General features: G+C 35.2%; 1 protein-coding gene across 1 annotated transcript in view; it reads left to right on the top strand.

Annotated features, from left to right (window-relative positions):
• Nucleotides 1-15764, top strand: part of LOC101894265 (protein espinas) — a 110924-nt gene extending 95160 nt beyond the window's left edge. The window contains exons 5-6 of the mRNA XM_011293514.3: nt 11175-11378; nt 13755-15764. Of these exons, the coding sequence (XP_011291816.3) occupies nt 11175-11378; nt 13755-15200 (1650 nt within the window). The 3' untranslated portion in view covers nt 15201-15764. The remainder of the gene's footprint in view (nt 1-11174; nt 11379-13754) is intronic.
• The last annotated feature ends 5647 nt before the right edge of the window (nt 15765-21411 follow it).

Below are 21411 nucleotides of genomic sequence, written 5' to 3' on the forward strand. Positions count from 1 at the left end.
AGAACGTGAGGGACTCAAACATCAAATCGAATCAAACATTTGAATTCGATCGAATGTGCCGAAATAAGGATCTGGACAAATAATATACATTTTGCGACAATAAAATTGAAATCGGACGAAGATATATATGTGAGCTATATCAACATTTGGACTGAACACCGCCAATTTGAATAAGGTTTTTTACAATTACCCTAATACTATTGCAAAGCGCTGTGGGTCGATGCTTCTTAATAAAATAATATCCCAATCTGAACCGATTTCAATATAATTTGACAAAATTAACTTTTACATCACACCTTCCACATATCCGAAAATATATATGGGAGCTATACCGAAACCTCAACCCATTTCAATGTAATTTGGTACCTGATTTCGTCTCTCTGTCCGAATTTATTTGGAATCGGACATACATATCGCGTTGGGTGCATCAAATATATAAAATCGTCGAAAATATATATGGGTGCTATATCTAAATCTGAACCGATTTGAATATAAATTGACAAATTTATTTTTTTACCAGATTTAGTCACTCATGCCGAATTTCATTGGAATCAAATATATGCAATCGGCCGAAAATATATATGGGAGCTATATCCAAATCTGAACCGATTTCAATATAATTTGAAGAATTTATTTTTGGATCAAAATCCCTTCACACATTCCAAATTTCATTGCAATCGAACATACATATCGTGTTTGGTGCATCAAATAAACGAAATCGGTCGAAAATTATATAGGAGCCATATCCAAATCTGAACCGAATTCGATATAATTTGCCAAAACAATTTCCTAGACAAATTCCATCACTTTTTCCAAATTTCATTGAAATGAAAATATATATGGGAGCTATATCCAAATCTGAACCGATTTCAAAAAAAAAATTGGGCAAATTTGTTTTTGTTTCAAGTTCCGTTACACATTCCAAATTTGGACAATACATCTGTAATCGATCAGTAGATATGGGAGATATTTTGGGAGATACTTCCGATTCTAATGCTATATCTCCAGTTTCAAGTGGAATTTCAAAAATTTAAATAGCCTATGTTACTTTCAGGCGATGTTGTAGTATACTTGGAAATTTTCAGGGAAATCTGTTCAGCGGTTTTCGAGTGCATAAATTACAGACATACAAACATTTTCCTCTTTTATAGATTTAGAAGCTATAAGAATAACCTTGACCGATATAGTCGATTTAAAGCTTGAATTATCCTAGACACAATACCAACCATTTTCCATTTTTCAAAGCATTTAACCGATTTATACCATATACATTTTACATTTTCAACAATAAATTGCTCATATTAACTAGTTCGAAAACTCGAAATTCACACCGCTTACATAGGACAGGGTATTTAGAAAAGGTTTTGTATCAAAATCGCTCCCCTATATCTTTAAAACTGCTCTATTCCCCTCTTCACTGTCTACTTCACTGATATCCAAATTAAAAGCAAATATGTAGTCGGAAATATATTAAAATGAAACTTAAAGTGTTAAAATAATCACCTTCGCTGTTGCTAATGCCTTCGCAGCAATCTTTGCATAAAACGACGCTTTATAAAGAAATCAGGAAAATGTTCAATGGCCCAGAAAAAAAAATACGAATGCCAAATATTGAATTCCAGCCAACCATGCTAACGAACACGTCAACGCGTGTCTCTCACAAAATGTGAAATTAACACACGCCAAGAGGAAACGAAAAAATGTCATCCCGTAATGAAGAACGCAAACAATAATGTTGGCGTATTTGACAAGGTTCGTGAAAGGATAATGCCAGGACAAAAGCAAAGCAAAAAAGGACCAACCCTATACCCCCATATAAAAATAATGAAAGAATTCATTCAAGTGTATGCAAACATCGAAGAAAGGGAAAAAAGAAATTCCAATTGCTGCAGGTTTTGCCAAAAGAAACATAATCAAAGCAAGCTGATAAAAATGAAAAAATCACAAAAAAATCCAAGAAAACAAAATGAAAAAGGCCATGATGAGCGAAATCATCTTCTTACAATCTACGTCAAGCATTCTGTAATGTGTCGACAAATGGCCAAAGGAAGAAAGTTGGGAGGAAAAGCACGAACAATGTTTATGTACTGCAGAAAGAAATGATGACAAGAACCATTAATAATTCCGGTTCCGGACAAACTTTGTCATCGTTCGTGCATGAAAAGAGACAAAAAATTATCCAAAGTATTAGTTTGCTAAATACTTTTTCAAATAGGATAAGGATAACCCCCAACGATTTCCACGTAACACACGGAGTGAAGAACAACAACAACTGGACAATACTAACGACAATTTGGACATAAACGAAAAGACAGTTGTATTATCAGCCAATGACCTTTTCTTGACATTAGCCTCAGGTTGGCACTTCAATCAAACTCAACGAAAAAAGGATCGACCTATCACACAAACGAAACGAACGAATGAATGAGTGACAATTTGTCAATACAAATATTGCAGAGACAGACAGATATACAAGCTAACTGTCGGTTGTTCGGAGAGGACAATTGTAGGAGTTTCATTTTCTTTTGACTTCTTTGTCAACCTCTGTTAACGTCAATGCCGTGAAATTAAACTCGCAAAACTTGTTGACATTTGGATGACCGGAGTTCGGAAAAAGGGCGTTAAATGGCAAAGGAAGACAAACAGGAAAAAGAGGATATTGGATTAATTGGATCCGATAAGATTAATGAGAAAAGGTAGTAATTATTTACAAGGTAGTAAAATGTGAATATTTTTGAGTAGAAATAAAAAATATTTATCATTAAATCCTAATTACTAGTACAAGTTTGATGTGATAAATTCGAGAGAAAATGGAGGACATTTTATGATTTGTTTTACATTATTCATAAAATTTACAAATTACGTTAAAGTTTTTGTACATCCGAGAAATGAAAAATGAAATCGGATTTAATAATAATATTTTAGAATGGGTTTTGTATAAAATCTAAAAAAAAAACAAGTTAAAGAGTATCAGTCGGTTTTGCCGATAGATTGACACCTTCATCCGTTTATTGACATATATTTTGACATGTTTTATTATTATTCGAAATGTTGACCCTCTATAGGAGGGCTACCGATTGAGTAAAACAAAATTGTCTTTTTAGATTAAGACCTTAGTCTGATATAATCATTAGGGGTGGTAGGTCTTGGGTAATGTGTTTATACTTTTGGGAGTTACTTTTGGGAAGTTACCAGAAATATTGTACAAGATTTTATTTAAAAAATTAGGTACCGGGAGGAGTGTACTCATATATTTCATATTCAGATCAGATCTCTTGTTGTTAAAAATATTGTTATATACAAGGTTTGAAGAAAATCGTTGACATATTTTGCATTATTCAAAAATGTGTGTGTGTGTGCGTGGGAGATTACAGAAACAGAGGACCAATATATTATATCTCCATAGTAGACATTCTGTAGTAAAGAGTGATTTGTTAAGAGCTTGATAACTTTAAAAAAAAAAAAACGCATAAAATTTACAAAATCTCATCGGTTCTTTATTTGAAACGTTAGATTGGTCCATGACATTTACTTTTTGAAGATAATTTCATTTAAATGTTGACCGCGGCTGCGTCTTAGGTGGTCCATTCGGAAAGTCCAATTTTGGGCAACTTTTTCGAGCATTTCGGCCGGAATAGCCCGAATTTCTTCGGAAATGTTGTCTTCCAAAGCTGGAATAGTTGCTGGCTTATTTCTGTAGACTTTAGACTTGACGTAGCCCCACAAAAAATAGTCTAAAGGCGTCAAATCGCATGATCTTGGTGGCCAACTTACCGGTCCATTTCTTGAGATTAATTGTTCTCCGAAGTTTTCCCTCAAAATGGCCATAGAATCGCGAGCTGTGTGGCATGTAGCGCCATCTTGTTGAAACCACATGTCAACCAAGTTCAGTTCTTCCATTTTTGGCAACAAAAAGTTTGTTACCATCGAACGATAGCGATCGCCATTCACCGTAACGTTGCGTCCAACAGCATCTTTGAAAAAATACGGTCCAATGATTCCACCAGCGTAAACACCACACCAAACAGTGTATTTTTCGGGATGCATGGGCAGTTCTTGAACGGGTTCTGGTAGCTCTTCACTCCAAATGCGGCAATTTTGCTTATTTACGTAGCCATTCAACCAGAAATGAGCCTCATCGCTGAACAAAATTTGTCGATAAAAAAGCGGATTTTCTGCCAACTTTTCTAGGGCCCATTCACTGAAAATTCGACGTTGTGGCGGATCGTTCGGCTTCAGTTCTTGCACGAGCTGTATTTTATACGGTTTTACACCAAGATCTTTGGGTAAAATCTTCCATGTGGTCGAATAACACAAACCCAATTGCTGCGAACGGCGACGAATCGACATTTCACGGTCTTCAGCAACACTCTCAGAAACAGACGCAATGTTCTCTTCTGTATGCACTGTACGCATTCTTGTGGTTGGTTTAATGTCCAATAAAGTAAACTGAGTGCGAAACTTGGTCACAATCGCATTAATTGTTTGCTCACTTGGTCGATTATGTAGACCATAAATCGGACGTAAAGCGCGAAACACATTTCGAACCGAACACTGATTTTGGTAATAAAATTCAATGATTTGCAAGCGTTGCTCGTTAGTAAGTCTTTTCATGATGGAATGTCAAAGCATACTGAGCATCTTTCTCTTTGACACCATGTCTGAAATCCCACGTGATCTGTCAAATACTAATGCATGAAAATCCTAACCTCAAAAAAATCACCCTTTATTAGGTTGTTTCAACTTGATTCATGTTTGTTTATTCAAAATATAGATCCGTTGTAGGGGTATATATCATTCCGTTCTTCATAACTGATCTTGTGATGGTTGACTCTTTTTTCACATTTTATAACAGTTATTATTATTCAAAATGTTGTCCCGTTGTGGCGGAGATATTGAAAGGATTGGGCCGATATATCCCATCTTATTCAAAATGTTGACCTTTGTAGAGAAGGTACCAAGGGTGTGAGCTGGCATATCCCATATATCACACCCTATCTTGTAATGCTTAAAATATTGGGATGTGCGAAATTGAAAGAGAGCCTGATGCATGTTTCGCATTGAGCGTTTTAGATATTCCAAATTTTGACCCTTTGTGGGAAAGGTATTTAAAGGAGTGGTCCGTTGTATTCCATCTTCCCACCAGATCTTGAATTGGTAGAAATATTGGAATATGCCAAGTTTGAAAATAATCGGATGCTTATTTCGCATTTTATGAGCGTTTTGGTTATTCAAAGCAGTGGTACTAGAAGCAGTGATCCGCTATACTTCATCTTTACACCAGATGTTATAATGGTAAAAATATTGGTATGTGTACAATTTGAAGAGAATCTGCAGTATATTTCACATTTTAGATATTCCATTTAGATATTCTAAATTTGGGAGACGTACTAAAAAGAGTAGTCCGATCTTGTTCATTCTCGCACCAGATTTTGCGGTAATTCAAATATCCAGAACAATGCAAAGTTTGAACAATCAGATTATCCGTTCTCTTCCTATGCATTAACTTATTTTCTATGAAATTTTTGACTTATCCAATTTTTTTAAATGCCAGTTAAATTAAAAGAAAACTTGTTGTAAAGAAACCCTTATGAATTAAATTATTGAGGAATTCGAACGAGTTCCATTTAAACTTGAAATGCCAGTGAAATTGGTAGGTGAATGCAGTATAGGTCTTCAAAATATTATAAAGTGGCTGTTGCCGTTATATGGATCGTCTGTAGGTGACTGCCGGAGACCGCCACATTCCGTCTTTGTAGTAGAGCTAATGTGTGAGTAAATCGGATAAACTTTTTACGATTTATGATGATTTTTAATATTCAAAATTCGTCATTTTGCGGGAGAGGTCTGAAAAACAGTAGGGTTATACTCCATCGACCCACGATTCACTGGCTGGCAGTTAAGTGTCGTTTTTTTGCAATATTTTATTGTTGTCCAACTTTTCACCGGAAATGTTTCAAATTTGAAGTTCCTAATAGGTACTAGCTCCTATGACTGAAAATTGTTCATACAGGACCACGTCTTCGCATAGCCCCCATATAACGGTATTTCCTTATATTCGGTATTTTGACGATTTTGGAGACATTATCCACTGGAGTTGTTTCAAATTTTGTATTATTCGTGATGAGTGCTACAGCCTGTAACCGAAACATGCTTATGCAGGTCCACGTCCATTTAAAGGTTCCTCCCTATATTCGGCATTTTTATGATTTTTGCAGTATTTTTCTTCTATTTTCTGTTATTTATTTATTTTTTTATATAATTTGCAAATTTCTTCCAGATGTTTGAGGGTATTCAATGTTCGACTCTGCCGAACTTACTGCTGGGTCCGGGATTATTCACAAATTCCCAAGACTTTACTGACGATTATGCGTGTTTGATGAATTAGATAGCTTAAAACATTTTAAGGCGAAATAGTTCTTATTACCTTTGGTATCTGCAAAGTGATTGCCATTCAGGAGATCTACCACTCTCCAACGCTTTCGGGAAAGTGGGAAAGGTCCTTAAATTCCCTATGCAAATCCTTCCTTCTAGTTCAGAGATATTAACTGCCTACTTGTTTTCCCAGTTATTCAATGTTTTTTCGAACGAGGAAAGCAAGCTAACTTTTTGTGCATCTAAAAAATAAGGCAGAAAGTAATAAAACATAATTTTTGTTTTAACAAAACAATTCCTGTGTAAAAGTTAACATCCAACAATAAGAAATATATTTAACAAACAATATAAATTCAACAACTACGCCGAAACTGTCATTACATCAAGTTGCTTAATTCCCTGCAGAACATTTACAGCAATTTTACAAAAATGTTGCCATTATTCACCAGCCTCCTTTGGTAATTACCATTCTTCTTATTAATGAGTTGTTGTTTTCCTTCTGTTCTACTTCTTCCTGAACTTTTTCCCGTGCCATTAGTGCTAAGTATAAATACAAAATTTACAATTATGTTTCTTTTGCCTTTCATTTAACTTCGTCAAATTTTCATGTTTTATTTCCGTTTTCCGCAACATTTAAGCAAAATCTGAACTTTTTTCCGGTTTAATTATATCCCGGGCAATTTATTAGAATCGAAATGAGACTAGTACATTACATAATATGTAGTAGCAGTGGCAGTACGAAATGTTGCAAAAACCCCAAGACACAGCATGGATCCGACTAATTAATGTCATTTGCACTCATAGCCAGTAAATGTTGGCTGTGGGGTGGGAGGTGGCCGCAGGCTATTGGGGGTGATGGCAAAACTTTTACATAGTTGGTTTTTCAATTACCCCAGAGCGAAAGACATAAAGCGGGAGGGGCGAGAGACCTTTAATGAAACAATGTTAAGTGTCGGTTGCTTTGAAATTAAAACGCGACAGTTAAGTCAGTAATGGTGTTGGATGGATGGGGGTTAGGAGACGGGGCTAAAAAACCATAAAATACATAAATTGAAACCATGCAACCAACATTGGTTTTTGCTAATGTTTCTTATTTTGCTTTTATTGTTTTGTGTGTTTCGTGGCGGCGAGTATTCGAATGGATGCGTGTGCCTGTGTGTGTGACGACGATTCTATTTCCACGTTAATTTTCTTTACATTGCTTTTGTTGTAATGACATAATTTCCTATAAGTTGGAAAACACTTGAATTGCTCCACTCTGTTGGCTTGTGGTGACAATTAAGCTCGGGTTTTTTACTCCTTGTCGTAGATGTTTTGTTGTGTTCCTAAAAGAGGAGGAGGAAGAAAATAACAGCCAGGCAACAAAGTGTAAAAGATCCTTAAAATCATTCAAACACATCTCTATGACCTCCTCATGTGTGCACTCAAGATTTGTATGAGGAAGTAGAACTTTGTACTCAAAAGAAAAAAGGATCAAAGGAGACGCTGTTCCATTGTAGTTCAGATGCTTTCAAGTGAAAAAAAAAACGAGTTCCACGTTGAAAGTTAAAGTGTTGAAATAAGTGTTAATACAAATTTGTTGAATGCCATTAAAATGTATGTAGGTCATAAAAATATGTTCCAAAAATAAGGTTAGGAATGAAACTTTCAATAGTTTAAAAAGCCTACTATTTTCTATGACCTCCACTATATTATGGAGGGTATATTATGTTTGTCATTCCGAAAGAAACTCCTCGGAATAAGCATTTTAGACGCCACAAAGTGAAAATACGAGTGGATATGGGTAATCCCTGTACGTAAATATATTTCAGGTACAATTTATTATCGTCCGATTTAAGGTATTTCTGTTGATTTAGAAATTGGTCCATAACCATACCTACTGATAATTAATTTTTAACGGAATTTTCCCATTGTTTGAATTTGGAATTCCCAATCTGTACTACCTTTTTTGCCATATGATTTTCTAAGCCTGAATGTGTAAGAAATACACATGGATAAAAATACAACAACGCTATGTTTAAAACTATAAGTTTGCTGGACAAGAGTAGAAACTGCTCGTTTTAGAACGAATTTGGGTCCCACTCTAAAATTGACAAAGAATTAGAGCGAGTACTAAAAATAGAGTTCTGTTCGTTTAGCCTTTTCTACTGCATGGAGTACCCGAGTTTTTAGGAGGTCTGATTTAAAATGGGGCAGAAACATCAAGAAGCACACAACAAAGATCTTATTGCCCTCTCTTGATGCAGGGACGCTATAGAAAAGGGTTGGGGGCTTCGACCATACATTGAATAACTGCAGGCGGAGATTATTGCAATAAAGAAGGCAGCCGAAATGGTAAAGAACTTTGTTGTTGCATAACAGGGCCAAAGTCATCGAGTCAAGTGCCATCAAATTGACAGCCAATCTTGACTGCAAGAACTTCCGTCTTGAATACGTGAATTCATTAAGCTTTGTTGGGTCCCAGGATAGTGGGGAATTAAGTTGGTGGCGAACTTATTAGAGGTGGTTCCCAGTCGTTTGGCCTACCGATTGAAGGAATATCAAACCACTTTATTATGTCAGCCGATTAAAAAAAGGCTTTGAACGAAAAGCTGGCACCTAGAAAACGGTTGCAAGGTTTCTTGGGCCATCTGGCCGGTATTCTGGTGGGAAAATGCCCTTCTTTCAATTACTAGGTCCAATCTAAGAATCGTGGAAGGCATATTGACTGACCACTGTAAGGAACCATGGTGGTCCCGACGACTGTAGATTATGTGAAGACGAAGAAAAGGTAGAGGTGATTGACTACTGTTTGGTAGTTGGGAGATAAAAACTTTAATGTTCTTCTGAGACGTAGAACACATCATAATCCACGGGTATATATTGGTAAATAAAAATATTGGTATATGAAAAGCTTGAATAAAAATCTGCTTCGCAACTTACGATATTCAATTTGTTATATTTGGTTTTGGAGCTAGAAGAAGTGACAAGGTTAAATTTGTATTAGATACCCCTTTTTTGTCTATATACAATGTGGGCTAACCTCGAACTCAATTTAAGTTTAGTGTTGGTCCACGTTTTCGTATAGCCCCATATAAGAGTACCTCCCAATATTCATTATTTTGAAGATTTTAGCGACATTATCCACCGGAATTGTTTCAAATTTCGTATTTGAAGTTTGAAATGGGCCCAGCATCCTATGACGGAAAATTGTATATGCAGGTCCAAGTTTTCGTATGGGCCCCAGACGACGGTATCTCCCTATGTTCGGTATTTTCATGATTTTAGCGAATTTTTTCAGAAATTTTCCAGAAATGTTCAAATATCGTATTTGTATATCCCCCATATAATGGTGTCCATTCAGAATTTTTTTTTGAAAATTTCAATGTTCTTCCAATTGGTGGAGGGTAGCCGAATATAGCTGCCTTTTTACTTGTTTTGTTTGCCTCATAGAGGGATTGAACTGCATATTCTCTGATTGGCAGTCGAACACACAAAAGTAAACCAAAACCACCTATCAATTTGAATTAAATAATTAATTCATATTCTTTAAGATTAAGTTATTATGTTCTTATATTTGTAGTAATATTGAAGAGCTACATGACAATATGACGATGCTTAGTTGCAACCTTCAAAGATGCTCCAAATATTCACTTTCTTACCAAATAACTCGAAACAATTATAATTAACCAAACCCTTTTGCTATCTTCCTAACCTCCAAGTATATTTTTTATTAATCCACAGCCACAAAATTCAATACTTATTTCCCCTACAGCCTTGAACTTTAGATCATATGGTTTAATCGTAGTCATTAAACGACACCCCCGCCAACTGGAATGAAACACACATACATACAAATAAAATGCTGCCATACAACTCGTTTACCTCCAGGGACCACTTTCGCTAAATAGAAATAAAAACCTCTGGCACATTTCAAATGAATAGATGGCATTTATGGCCAACGTTAAGGGCCCTGTAACCCCTTTCGCAGCAAGAGTTTTCGCTTTTCTTTTGGAAAAATAATAATGTGTCCTCAAGGCATAATTTCCGTTGTTTTTTATAAACGCCAAAGATGTTCGGAATATAAAACTCTTTTAAAAGTTTTCATTTTCCTCTATGGTTAGATCTTTTATATGTCAATACAGTAAAAAAGTTATTTTCGTAAAATTTTGAAAATCATAATTTGAATATCCACATTGAGAGAGAGAAAAAAAAAAACAATTAAACTATAATGTTACATTCTGAATGCGGAGTCTTGCCAAGAAACATATTTCAAATATATAGGTTTTTTTCAGAGTATTGGGTTAAAAAAAAAAAAAAAAAACTTTTTGACAATACTGAATTGAAATTGAAATTTGGGCACCATAATTTTATGTCAAAATCATATATGTAGGGCTGAATAAAATTTATTCAGAGAGGTCAATATCCATACCACCATCGTAATGTATAATAATTTTTTTTTCTTTGTTTAATAAGGACAATATATAACAATATACTTTGAAAATTCACTATAAAGTTTCGAATTATTTAAAAATGTTTATTAAATAAAACTTCCCATGCCATAACAAGAACGTAACCAATAACCTTAAACCACTGTATCCGGCTATCAAAAAGTGAATCTTATTTTGTATTCAAACCAACAACGACTACATCTCCTTAATTTGCTTATATCTGCAAAATACAAATCCATTTGTAAACATGTAAAACACTTTTTTTGTTGCTTTCGTTGTGACTTGTGCACACACACACACAATGATGTTTATTTTATTTGATTTGTTTTCTTTACATCGCTTTTTTTCTTTTTTGCTCCATCTTTTCAGTGCAACGAACAACTTTCCTCCGGTGACATTGTGGTCTTTGCCCAGCGTCTGGGCGCACAAGTCTGCTGGCATCCTGCCTGTTTTGTGTGCTGTGTCTGCAAGGAATTACTGGTGGATTTAATATATTTCCATCGTGATGGTAACCTCTATTGCGGACGACATCATGCTGAAACCCAAAAGCCACGTTGCTCGGCATGTGATGAGGTAAGCTAAACTTAAAAATATACTGTTTTTGCTCTTGCTCTCCCGATTGGAGTGAAGGTATACATCTGCCAAAGCGACTGCTGCTGCAGCTTCGGTGACAGCCGTAATTTGTCTGTCCGTTGGCAGAGCATTTTTTTGAATGTCATGCCAATCCTTCGTTTGCCAACAGATTCCATATCTCAAAAGCAAACCGAGATGATTCTGGTGCTAAGTAGTTTTTTTACGATGCATTATTATATTTAATATCATTATGGGGGATTTTGGCTTTAATTTGATTGCTTTAAAGCAAATACAATAATAAAACTTACTTGTCCGTCGCACAGAGTGACGTCAAGCTTAGGTAGTTAGCAATTTAATTCATAAAAATCCATTTAGGAAAAATGTAGAAAAAAAAAAGGTGGAAAGAATGTTAGCTTGGACGTTTAAACATAACCGATTAAACTTTGGACGCCGCTGGGCAGTCACATCTAAAGGTTTTGTTTTGAGATACCAAAGAATTTTAAATTTTGATGTATAATAAAAAAATAAAAAAAAGGCAGTTTACTAAATTTGTGGAAAATAACACTAAGCGACAAAATTTAAATTTTCTCCATAATTACAGGAAACACCGAGTAGATTATGAAATTGAGTCAGATAATGAATTTGTTTTTGAAATTTTCGAATTAAAGTTGGGCAAAATCGGTTTCCGTCCGACCATTGGTTTGTGCATCAAAACACCAAAAGTGTTTTGGGTTCTCATGCCGAACTAATTTTAGGACTCTTCGTGTAAAATACTACTTCCAAAAATGTGAAAAGTCCTACCCACATATCCTGCAGTAGTTTAAAATATAGAATTATATTTTAGAATGATCCAGTCATTGACTTTCTCAATTTTCTGTTTATTAACAGGGACACATAAAACTTCGATCCGACCGACCTTAACACAGAGAGTTTCGAATGAACATGATGAACATAAGAGTTTCGAATGTTTTTTGTTTTCTCTTTAATTTGGATCTGCTAGCTTTAATTTTGTAGGAAATATCCTTGAGTATAACTCAACAAAAAAAAATTCCGAATAGATCCATTATGAAATTCTATTCATAATTAAATGCCAATTTTTTTCTGACCGCCATGTCAGAAATGTTGGAAATTCACGAATTACAAAGAAAGTTTTAATTAAAACCTCTGATTTTATTTGATTTGTGTATGTTCCCCTTCGTTCACCAAAAACCAAAGATAACCAATTTTAATACTATTAAGTACTTTTCGTTCCATTGTTGAACGCATTTCCAAAAAATGTAATAACATTTTGTACTTTTCGTAATTTTTGTCACTAAAAGTGACCCTAATACAAAATTTCAGATTCCCAACTCTATCCCTTCCGCATACACAAAATTTGGTACCATTTAACCATTTCGAACTTTATTGTACATATTTCTAAAACCACCTTTAAATCTCAACCCTACCCAGCTCCATCCGTTCATCCAAAACTAAAATGTACGAACTACCTACTTATTTCAACCCTCTTTTCCCAAACTTGAAATTTGTACCTCTATAGGGTCACATAATTCCAAATGGTACCAAATTTCAAAATTGTACCTCTATAGGTTCACATAATTCCAAATGGTACCAAATTTTCAAAAATCCTGCTATATCCCTGCCGCAAATAGCAAATTTATTACCTTAACTAATTTTTAATTTTTTTTAGTACGTATTTCCCTAACCACCTTTAAATAACAACCCTAGACACTAACAGTGATCCTATTGCCAAATTTCAGATTTTAAGCACTCTCCTATCAACAAAAACTAAATGTGGTACTATTTAGAACTTTTCATATACTTGTAGTACACTTTTCCAAAAATATCTCCTAATAACAACCCTACATTCCAAACTTACTTCTTATACCAAATGTCAAGATTTTAACTCTTTCCGTTCACATAATACTAAATCTCAAACATAGTCGTACATACCCACCCCGTACGTACATACGTGCCCTCTTTAACCGATTCTAAATTAAGTACTATTTTGTCCTTTCCATTTCAAGCTATCCGTTCAGCCAATACCAATTTTAGTACTTTTTAATACTTTTCGTACTTTTTTATAGTACATTTTGCCAAAACCGCTACCATATCTCAACCCCAACTCACAAAAATCGATTCTAATACTAAATTTCTAATTTTAGAACTCAATCTTCCGTACTTATATACTTCCCCAACATAATTCTCATATCAAATGTCATGATTTTAGCTCCAAATACCAAATGTTACCAAATTTAGTACTTTTTGTTTCGCCTTTGATGAATCAGTTCATCAGTCAGTCGCTTATCAATCTATTCTTTTTTATAAGAACTATAAATGCTCTAAAATAACTCCCGATTTTCTTTCTATCTCTTTCAGATCATTTTCTCCGACGAGTGCACCGAGGCAGAGGGTCGCACCTGGCATATGAAACATTTCGCATGCTTCGAGTGCGATCACCAGCTAGGAGGTCAACGATACATAATGCGCGATGGCAAACCGTACTGTCTGAGTTGCTTCGACACCATGTTCGCCGAATACTGTGATTATTGCGGCGAAGTTATCGGTGTCGATCAGGGACAAATGTCACACGATGGCCAGCACTGGCACGCCACCGATCAGTGTTTTTCATGTTGCACATGTCGTTGTTCGCTGTTGGGACGACCGTTCCTGCCGCGTCGTGGAACCATTTATTGTTCGATTGCCTGCAGTAAAGGTGAACCGCCAACGCCGTCTGACACCAGTTCGGGACCACAGCTAAGGCCAACGCATCGTGCCAGCACCACCAGCCAAATTGCCAGATCACCACGTCCGGGTAAGGGATCGCATAGTAAAGATCGCCATGGTGGTAAGAGCTCTGGTAGTGCGGGCGATCTTTTGGAACGCCAGGAAAGACAAAGAAGAGAAGATTTGGGCCGACTAATGCTTGCCCGTAATATGGAAGCGGTGGGAGTGCCTGGTATACCCAGACCTGCCCATCCGCCACCCATTGATCTTACAGAGTTGGGTATAAGCTTAGATAATATATGTGATGGAGATAAAACAATATTCGGTGATCCCAATATTACCGCCTCCCTACCCGATATGTTGGTGTCCAAAGGTGAAGATTCTCACAGTTATCAGAGCATTGATAAAATCATGCTAAACTCACCCACTGCTTCCGACATGACCCAATCCACCCAAGAAATCACCAATGAATTAGATCTGGATAATGAAAACGACAATGGCTTCAATAGCTCACCCCAAGATAATTATGAACGAATTAAAGACGATATCGACGACGATGATGATGACGACGAGGATGAGGAAAATAATCGCCACCCCACTAAAGAGGTACGCTTCCATAGCATACAAGACACCATGTCGCGTTCCAAAAGCTACACAGACAACTCGAATGCCAGACGTCGTCGACGCAAACGCAACCAATCACGTAGCAACTCCGAAATGCAAATCAATCAGACCAATTTGCGATTGCACAATGCCCAGACTCAGGCGGGTTCGAGTGCCGTAAGAAATTCGGATAATTGTGATACAGCCAGCATTTGCTCCACATGTTCGTCGAGTTCGTCCAGTGATATGGACGACTATGTTTACCGTTTGCCGGCACGCAAACACTATGGCGGTGTGCGTGTCTCGTATGTCCCGAACGATGCTATCGCTTATGAGAAAAAGAAGAAACAGGCCATGGAACAGGCAAACACATACAGCAGTGGTAGTGGTGGTGGCGGTGTAACAACGGCCAACGCAACTGGACCAATGGCTATGAGCAGTACCAATTCGACTATTGGCACTGGTGGGGATGGCAAGAATTGCATAATATCATGACAACCTCCGATTTTGCCACCACCACCATTCAATCTCAGCAGCTATTACATCCTGGACACCATACTGGAGGAGGAGAGATTTGTGGCCATAGAAAAGAAACCTGGTTGTTTTAGACGTTTCTGGAATATATTGAGTTCAAGTAAAAATAAGCAGCAATCGAAGCATTTAGAAAATGTTTAAGTTGCATCCAACTCCATAGATATAGACAGACTAGACTAGAGGATAGCATATAAACCTACTGAAGACTGCAAAGTCATGTAACTTTCGTACACAATTTAAAAATTGTACTCCTGTAATCAATGAATTCGGAATGTTGAATGTATCTGTACATATTCGTATATAGACGTAGATTTACACACCAAATAGACCATATCTGATTCGCTGTATCGGAATAATGTAAAATTTAATTGTTAAGTTATTTCGTATTTCATCATATCAGAGTAAGAGAAGTCAGTTTACAAATTATGTCAAGTTAAGTTGTTGTACACTGATCCATAATGCTAAACATTAATAAAAAGAATAAATGATTATTATAATGTATGTCATTTAAAAATACAAAGTGGTTATTTTTTTAATTTGAACAAAAACAACTAATATGGGTATGTAATCTTAAGCCCATAGTGAGGAGATTGACACATAGTGACTTTTTCAACATAAATTGTAAAACTTGTGCTTGTAATCAAAATACAACATTTTTTATTTGGCTTAAGAAGAGTCCCTATAGGAATCGGTTTGAACTTGATAGTTTACATCCGTCCGAATAAAATTGATTCGCCCAACCGTAGTAACATTGTCACATTTGCTGAAAATCAATTAAGATGTAACAGTATCTCCCACGGCCCCTAAAACCTCAAAAACACTCAACCGACCAATTGCAAATTGTGTATATTCATATAAAAACAAATGAAACGGCTCGGGTGCTTATTGTCCTGACCGGACAATATTTGATAGAGTTCCAAAATAAAAATATAGGATACCGTTACATAAGGGCTAGAGGGAAACAGGGGGATCCGTTACATAGGGCTACAATATAGACTATGTTCGGCAAACGCAGGTAGAAAATATCACGAACGGCAGATACCGAATTTACCGAAAACAAATATAACCTTATATTTGACTAAATTAAAACGTAGATCTATATACAGGACGAGACAAAAAAACTACAACAAAGTCAAAAGCCACAATTTTTACATTTTTTTTTTAATTTTATTGAATGAAAGCAAATAATGTCGAAAATAGTATCAAAGTTTAGAATAAGTTTAGATTTCTCCGAATTGGTCACCTTTGGCACGAATTATGGCCTTCAAGGCCAATGAAACCGTTGCCCGAATATTGCTCTGCAATATTTTGGCTCATTCTCAGAGAAGCTTGAGGTGAACGACACTTTGGTATTTTTTAGTGCCAAACTTGCTTTCCAAATACTCCAGACACAATAGTCCAACGGATTGGTATCCGGAGATTTTGGTGGCCATTGCGCGCTGGAAATGAAGTGAGGAATCTCATTTTATAAACATTCTTGGGTGGCGCGTGCTGAGTCCTGTTGGAATGTCCAAGGACTGTGGTCAAAATGTTTGGGTGGCCAAGGCTTTAATACACCCTCCAGAATATTTTCGCGATAATATTCGGCATTTATTCTGAGTCCACGGTCCATTAATACGGGGAGCGACCATCGGCTGTTATGGTGGCCCACACCATCACCATAGCCGGCGCTTGAGTTCTGGTGACCAACCGAAGGTGCACATTTTCAACTGACCTCTTTGACAAGTAAACACGATCATTTTGTTTGTTTACAAACTGCTGAACAACGAAAAGCAAAGCAACTCTTTAACTCTTTTGAGTCTATTTTCTTTCTGTTGCGGTGTAAGTTCTAGCACTTTTTGGAATTTCAATGACTTTACCCCGAGCTCATTTTTCAATGTTTGCCGAATGGAGCCATTTTTCGGCACAGCGACGCTGGTTTCAATCAAGTCGATTCTTTACTTTTCGAACCATGTCTGCTGATGTTACTCTTTTCTTCCGTCCACTTTCTTGACGTCGGGTTACGCTACTAGTGTCACGGTAATGAGCGATGGTACTAGACACAAAAGATTTAATTACATTTAAATGCTGGAGTGCTCTAACAATAGCCGATTGTGGTTTTCCAGCCAAATATAAAGAAATCACACTATCACGATTGAGTTCCATCACGAATAACTTTTTTCTGGAAAATTCTCACCAAAATGCTTTTGTACGCTTGTAAACAATATAATGATCAGTCACTTTAATAATTACAAGAGCTGTCGAACGAGTGGCTTAGAAATGACAGCAGTCTGAAGTTGGTTGCAGGTTTTTCATCTCACCATATACAATACATTTTATGATGGAGCATATACAAATTTGGAAAGGATAACAGTGCGGTATACATCGCTGTTGCCTTTTGTTTGAAATCATTTTAGGAAGAAAACTAGATTGCAGAATTTAAAACCTGTTAAAAACTTTCTGTGTACAAGGCTTGACTGTTCTTTCCCTAAAGAGATATGTAATCAACAGTAACAGTAACATAAGCTATAAAATTATTTGAAATTTCACTAAGAATTGGAGGTATAGGACCAGGATCGAAGGTACATCAAATAAATTTAGATTTTGTATGCGCATATCTATTGATCGGTTATAAATACAGTCTTTTAAGTTGGTATATTTAAGGGAAATTGGAAAAGAAATAAATTCGCATTATATTGAAACCGGTTCCGCTTTGGATATAGCTGACATATATATCACTTCGTTCGATTTCGTATATTTGGTATACCAAACTCGCTATGTATGTCAAGTTTCAATGACGTATTGAATGTGTGACGGAATTTGGTCTAAAAATGAATTTGTCAAATAATAATGAAATCGGTTCAGATTCGGATATTATTTTATTAAAGAAAATAGACCCATCACACCTTTACAATGATATTAGTTTAACGGTAAAAAACTGCAAAACGATTCAAGTGAGGCTACGATGATTTCGGTGAATCATATAGGTTCAGTTATATTACAAACTCAAATCCCTCTAAAAGTAAGAGAAATGCCGTTCAACTTTAAAAGAATATTTGGAGATCGTAATAGGCACCGCCGTCTTTGACAGATAAATAGCTGAACAGGTCCACGGTGTCGTGTAGAGCTCATATAGCTGTACCTCGAGATATTCGATATTGTGATGATTTGTGTCTCAGTTTTCAGCGGATTTTTTTTCAAATTTGGTATTTGGAGTTTAGCTGCTTTATTGCTTGTTTTTTTTTTTTTCAATAATTTTGTGATTTTAACCAGATCGATTTTCCTTCTTTCATATACCTTCTTAATTCTGGATATAAAAAGTGTGAATCGTCAGTTGTACTAGAAGAACTTCTCATACTTGCTGTAGCATGGGTTGATATAAGAATGTGAGAAGTTTGAACAGAATTAGACACAATTTTTACAAGAGTTACTATAACTCAAAATTTTGATCTTTTAAGCGGGAGGTACAGGAGGTAGTAGGCCAACTCATATATCTTATTTATTTATTACGATGTGCCAGTGTTTGACCTATATCGGATACCTCCGTCACTCAATTGGTATATTCCAAAACAGCAGGAATGTAAAGTTTTTACCACGATAACCGATTTGTGAAATGCAAAACAAGTAGATTCTTGCAGGTTCTGGAACAGAGCAAATATGAGATTTGCATTTTTTGTAAAGATTCGAGATTTTTTTTGGGAGGCACCAAAAGGAATGGACCTACATTATCCATAGTCGAACTCGACCTAAGTTTGATATAAATTTTACGATATGAGTGCTAAAATACTATAGTTATATAAAATACTCTAATTCGATAGTGTCATGCCCTCCGATTTATTTCTACAGGTGGACGTTGTAATCCATATAGATCTCTTAATGCTTAAATTAAGGCAAGCAATGCCCCTTCAAGTTTTATGTACATATTTTGATCATTATATGCATTTATGTCTCCAGTGTACACAAATTTACTTAAAATAATCTATTTACTGAAAATATGTGTTAAAAACTAATATCAATCCTGCCAATGCAAATATTTTACAATAAGAGAATTAAAATGAAATAAAAAAGAAACCCAAATCAATAAACAATCTAAAAATATGACTTCATTGCCTCAGAGCTGTAAATATTGTGAGTTATATAAAAAATATATATATATCAAAGAAGAAACTTCCATATCGTATTTTATATTTTACACAATTATATAACTCGAAAAACAAAAACTGTACAAATCTTAAATATCTAAAATGTATACACACCTACATACATACATATATTCGTATTTATATGTACTAAGAAATATTTATACTGAAGACAGGAATCTTGTGTTTTTGTTTTTTCTTTTATATTTTAAAAAGATTAACACTTAACATAACTTAGATGAACTAACAACCTTGTAGAGTTGAATTCACCGAGACGACACTGACTTATGACACATAATACAATAGGCAGTTAATAGAAAATACTCATAGACATACAGACATACAACGAAACAATATCAAAAGAATAGTTTATTAGTTCTTTGTTAACCAAATACAATAATAAATGAATTTTAAATTAACTAATAATAGAGAAAACAACAACACTTCCACAGAAACGAATTCCATAGAAATATGTTTACAACGAAAGTAACAATAATTTTGAACATAAAAACGAAAGTTCTATTATGCAAAAATTTGTTTTTTTGCCAAGAATTACAAAAGAAAATATATGTGGCCCCTGGCGTCTATTGTGAGCTCAGCACGCACACACACACACACACCGAACAAATGATTGTTGGTCGCCAATTTAAAGATCGACTAAAGTTGAATGGTTTCATATTCGCGCATCCACCAATCGAAGGTTATTAATCGAAATCTTAAAATGCTAATTCTTTCATTGGCAAGGGAAAAGTGAAGAGGCGTGAAAACCCCCCTATTGTCTCAGTTGTAGCACTTCCATTATACTCATAAAAGGTTCGGTATTTTATCCAAATTAATGCATTCTACTATTGTTAATAAGAGATGTGCGTGTTATTGATAATTTAATTTAAGTTTTACCTTCGAAGAAGTTGTGTTCAATTTGAAAGACTTTCTTTTCTTATCAAAGATAGTTTTGCCATTAAAACAATAGTTAAATATATCTGTGCATACAAGTGTATAATAATACTATATATATATATGCTAGTAATATATTACGTTTGTTCAAACCCTGTTTTCTATTCCCAAATTGCATTGTTTTGCTTATATTTTCATTAGATTGATATAGATTTTTTTGATTTACAAAGGTCATAAATATACATTATAGCAATAAACCCATAGTCGATGAGTCATTCCCGTTGTCGAAATTGATTTCGAAAACTAGTAGTTAATGCTGGAAATAGCCATTGAGTTGTGTTTATGTATTATAATATTAGTTTTTCAGATTATAAGAATTCTTATTTGTGATCAATTTCCTTTAGTGAAATAAGTTCTTTTTTATATATGAATATATCATTACACACTAGAACTTAAGTGTATAAAATTATTAAATAACAAAAATAAAGGAAAATATGTTATATACTGTGAATTGTGTGTTTTATTATACAAAAATATTGAACAGTACGAAGACATAGATTCTAATAAACACACGTTGTTTTTATACAAACAAAAATAATGGGATTTAGTCTGACTATTTTGCAACATCAAGATTCTGAGTTTGACTAATTTCACTTTATAATTTAATATTTTTATGCCACATGGTTTGCAATTGCAACATTAATCCAATGACCTATTCCGGGGGTTTTTGACACCACCGCACACTTGTTGTAAATTCGCACCTTAAGTCAAATAGACACTTTTACTGGTCAAAATTATCATATTTCGCACACTTCTTTGTTATTACGATCTTGTATAAAATATTTCAAGGGATATAAAAATAATTTATTTTTCCATAAGAGATTATAAAGTTATTTGACAAGCTGTCAGATATGAACAAATAAACAACGGCTATAGTCGGCCGGCCATAGTCACTATCATTGGCAGTCAAATTTTTGTAGGTACGTGAAACAGAAAGATCGTAGATAACCCCGTTAATGAAATGAAAAAAACGGCAACCAACTTTAGACTGATGTCATTTCTAAGCCCCTCGTCCGACAAGCGTACAAAAGCATTTTGGTTAGAATTTTCCAGAAAAAAACTTATTCGTGATGGAATTCAAGCGTGATAGTGTGATTTGT

This window comes from Musca domestica, unplaced genomic scaffold (genome assembly GCF_030504385.1).
Source record: "Musca domestica strain aabys unplaced genomic scaffold, Musca_domestica.polishedcontigs.V.1.1 17, whole genome shotgun sequence".
Classification (NCBI taxonomy): domain Eukaryota; kingdom Metazoa; phylum Arthropoda; class Insecta; order Diptera; family Muscidae; genus Musca; species Musca domestica.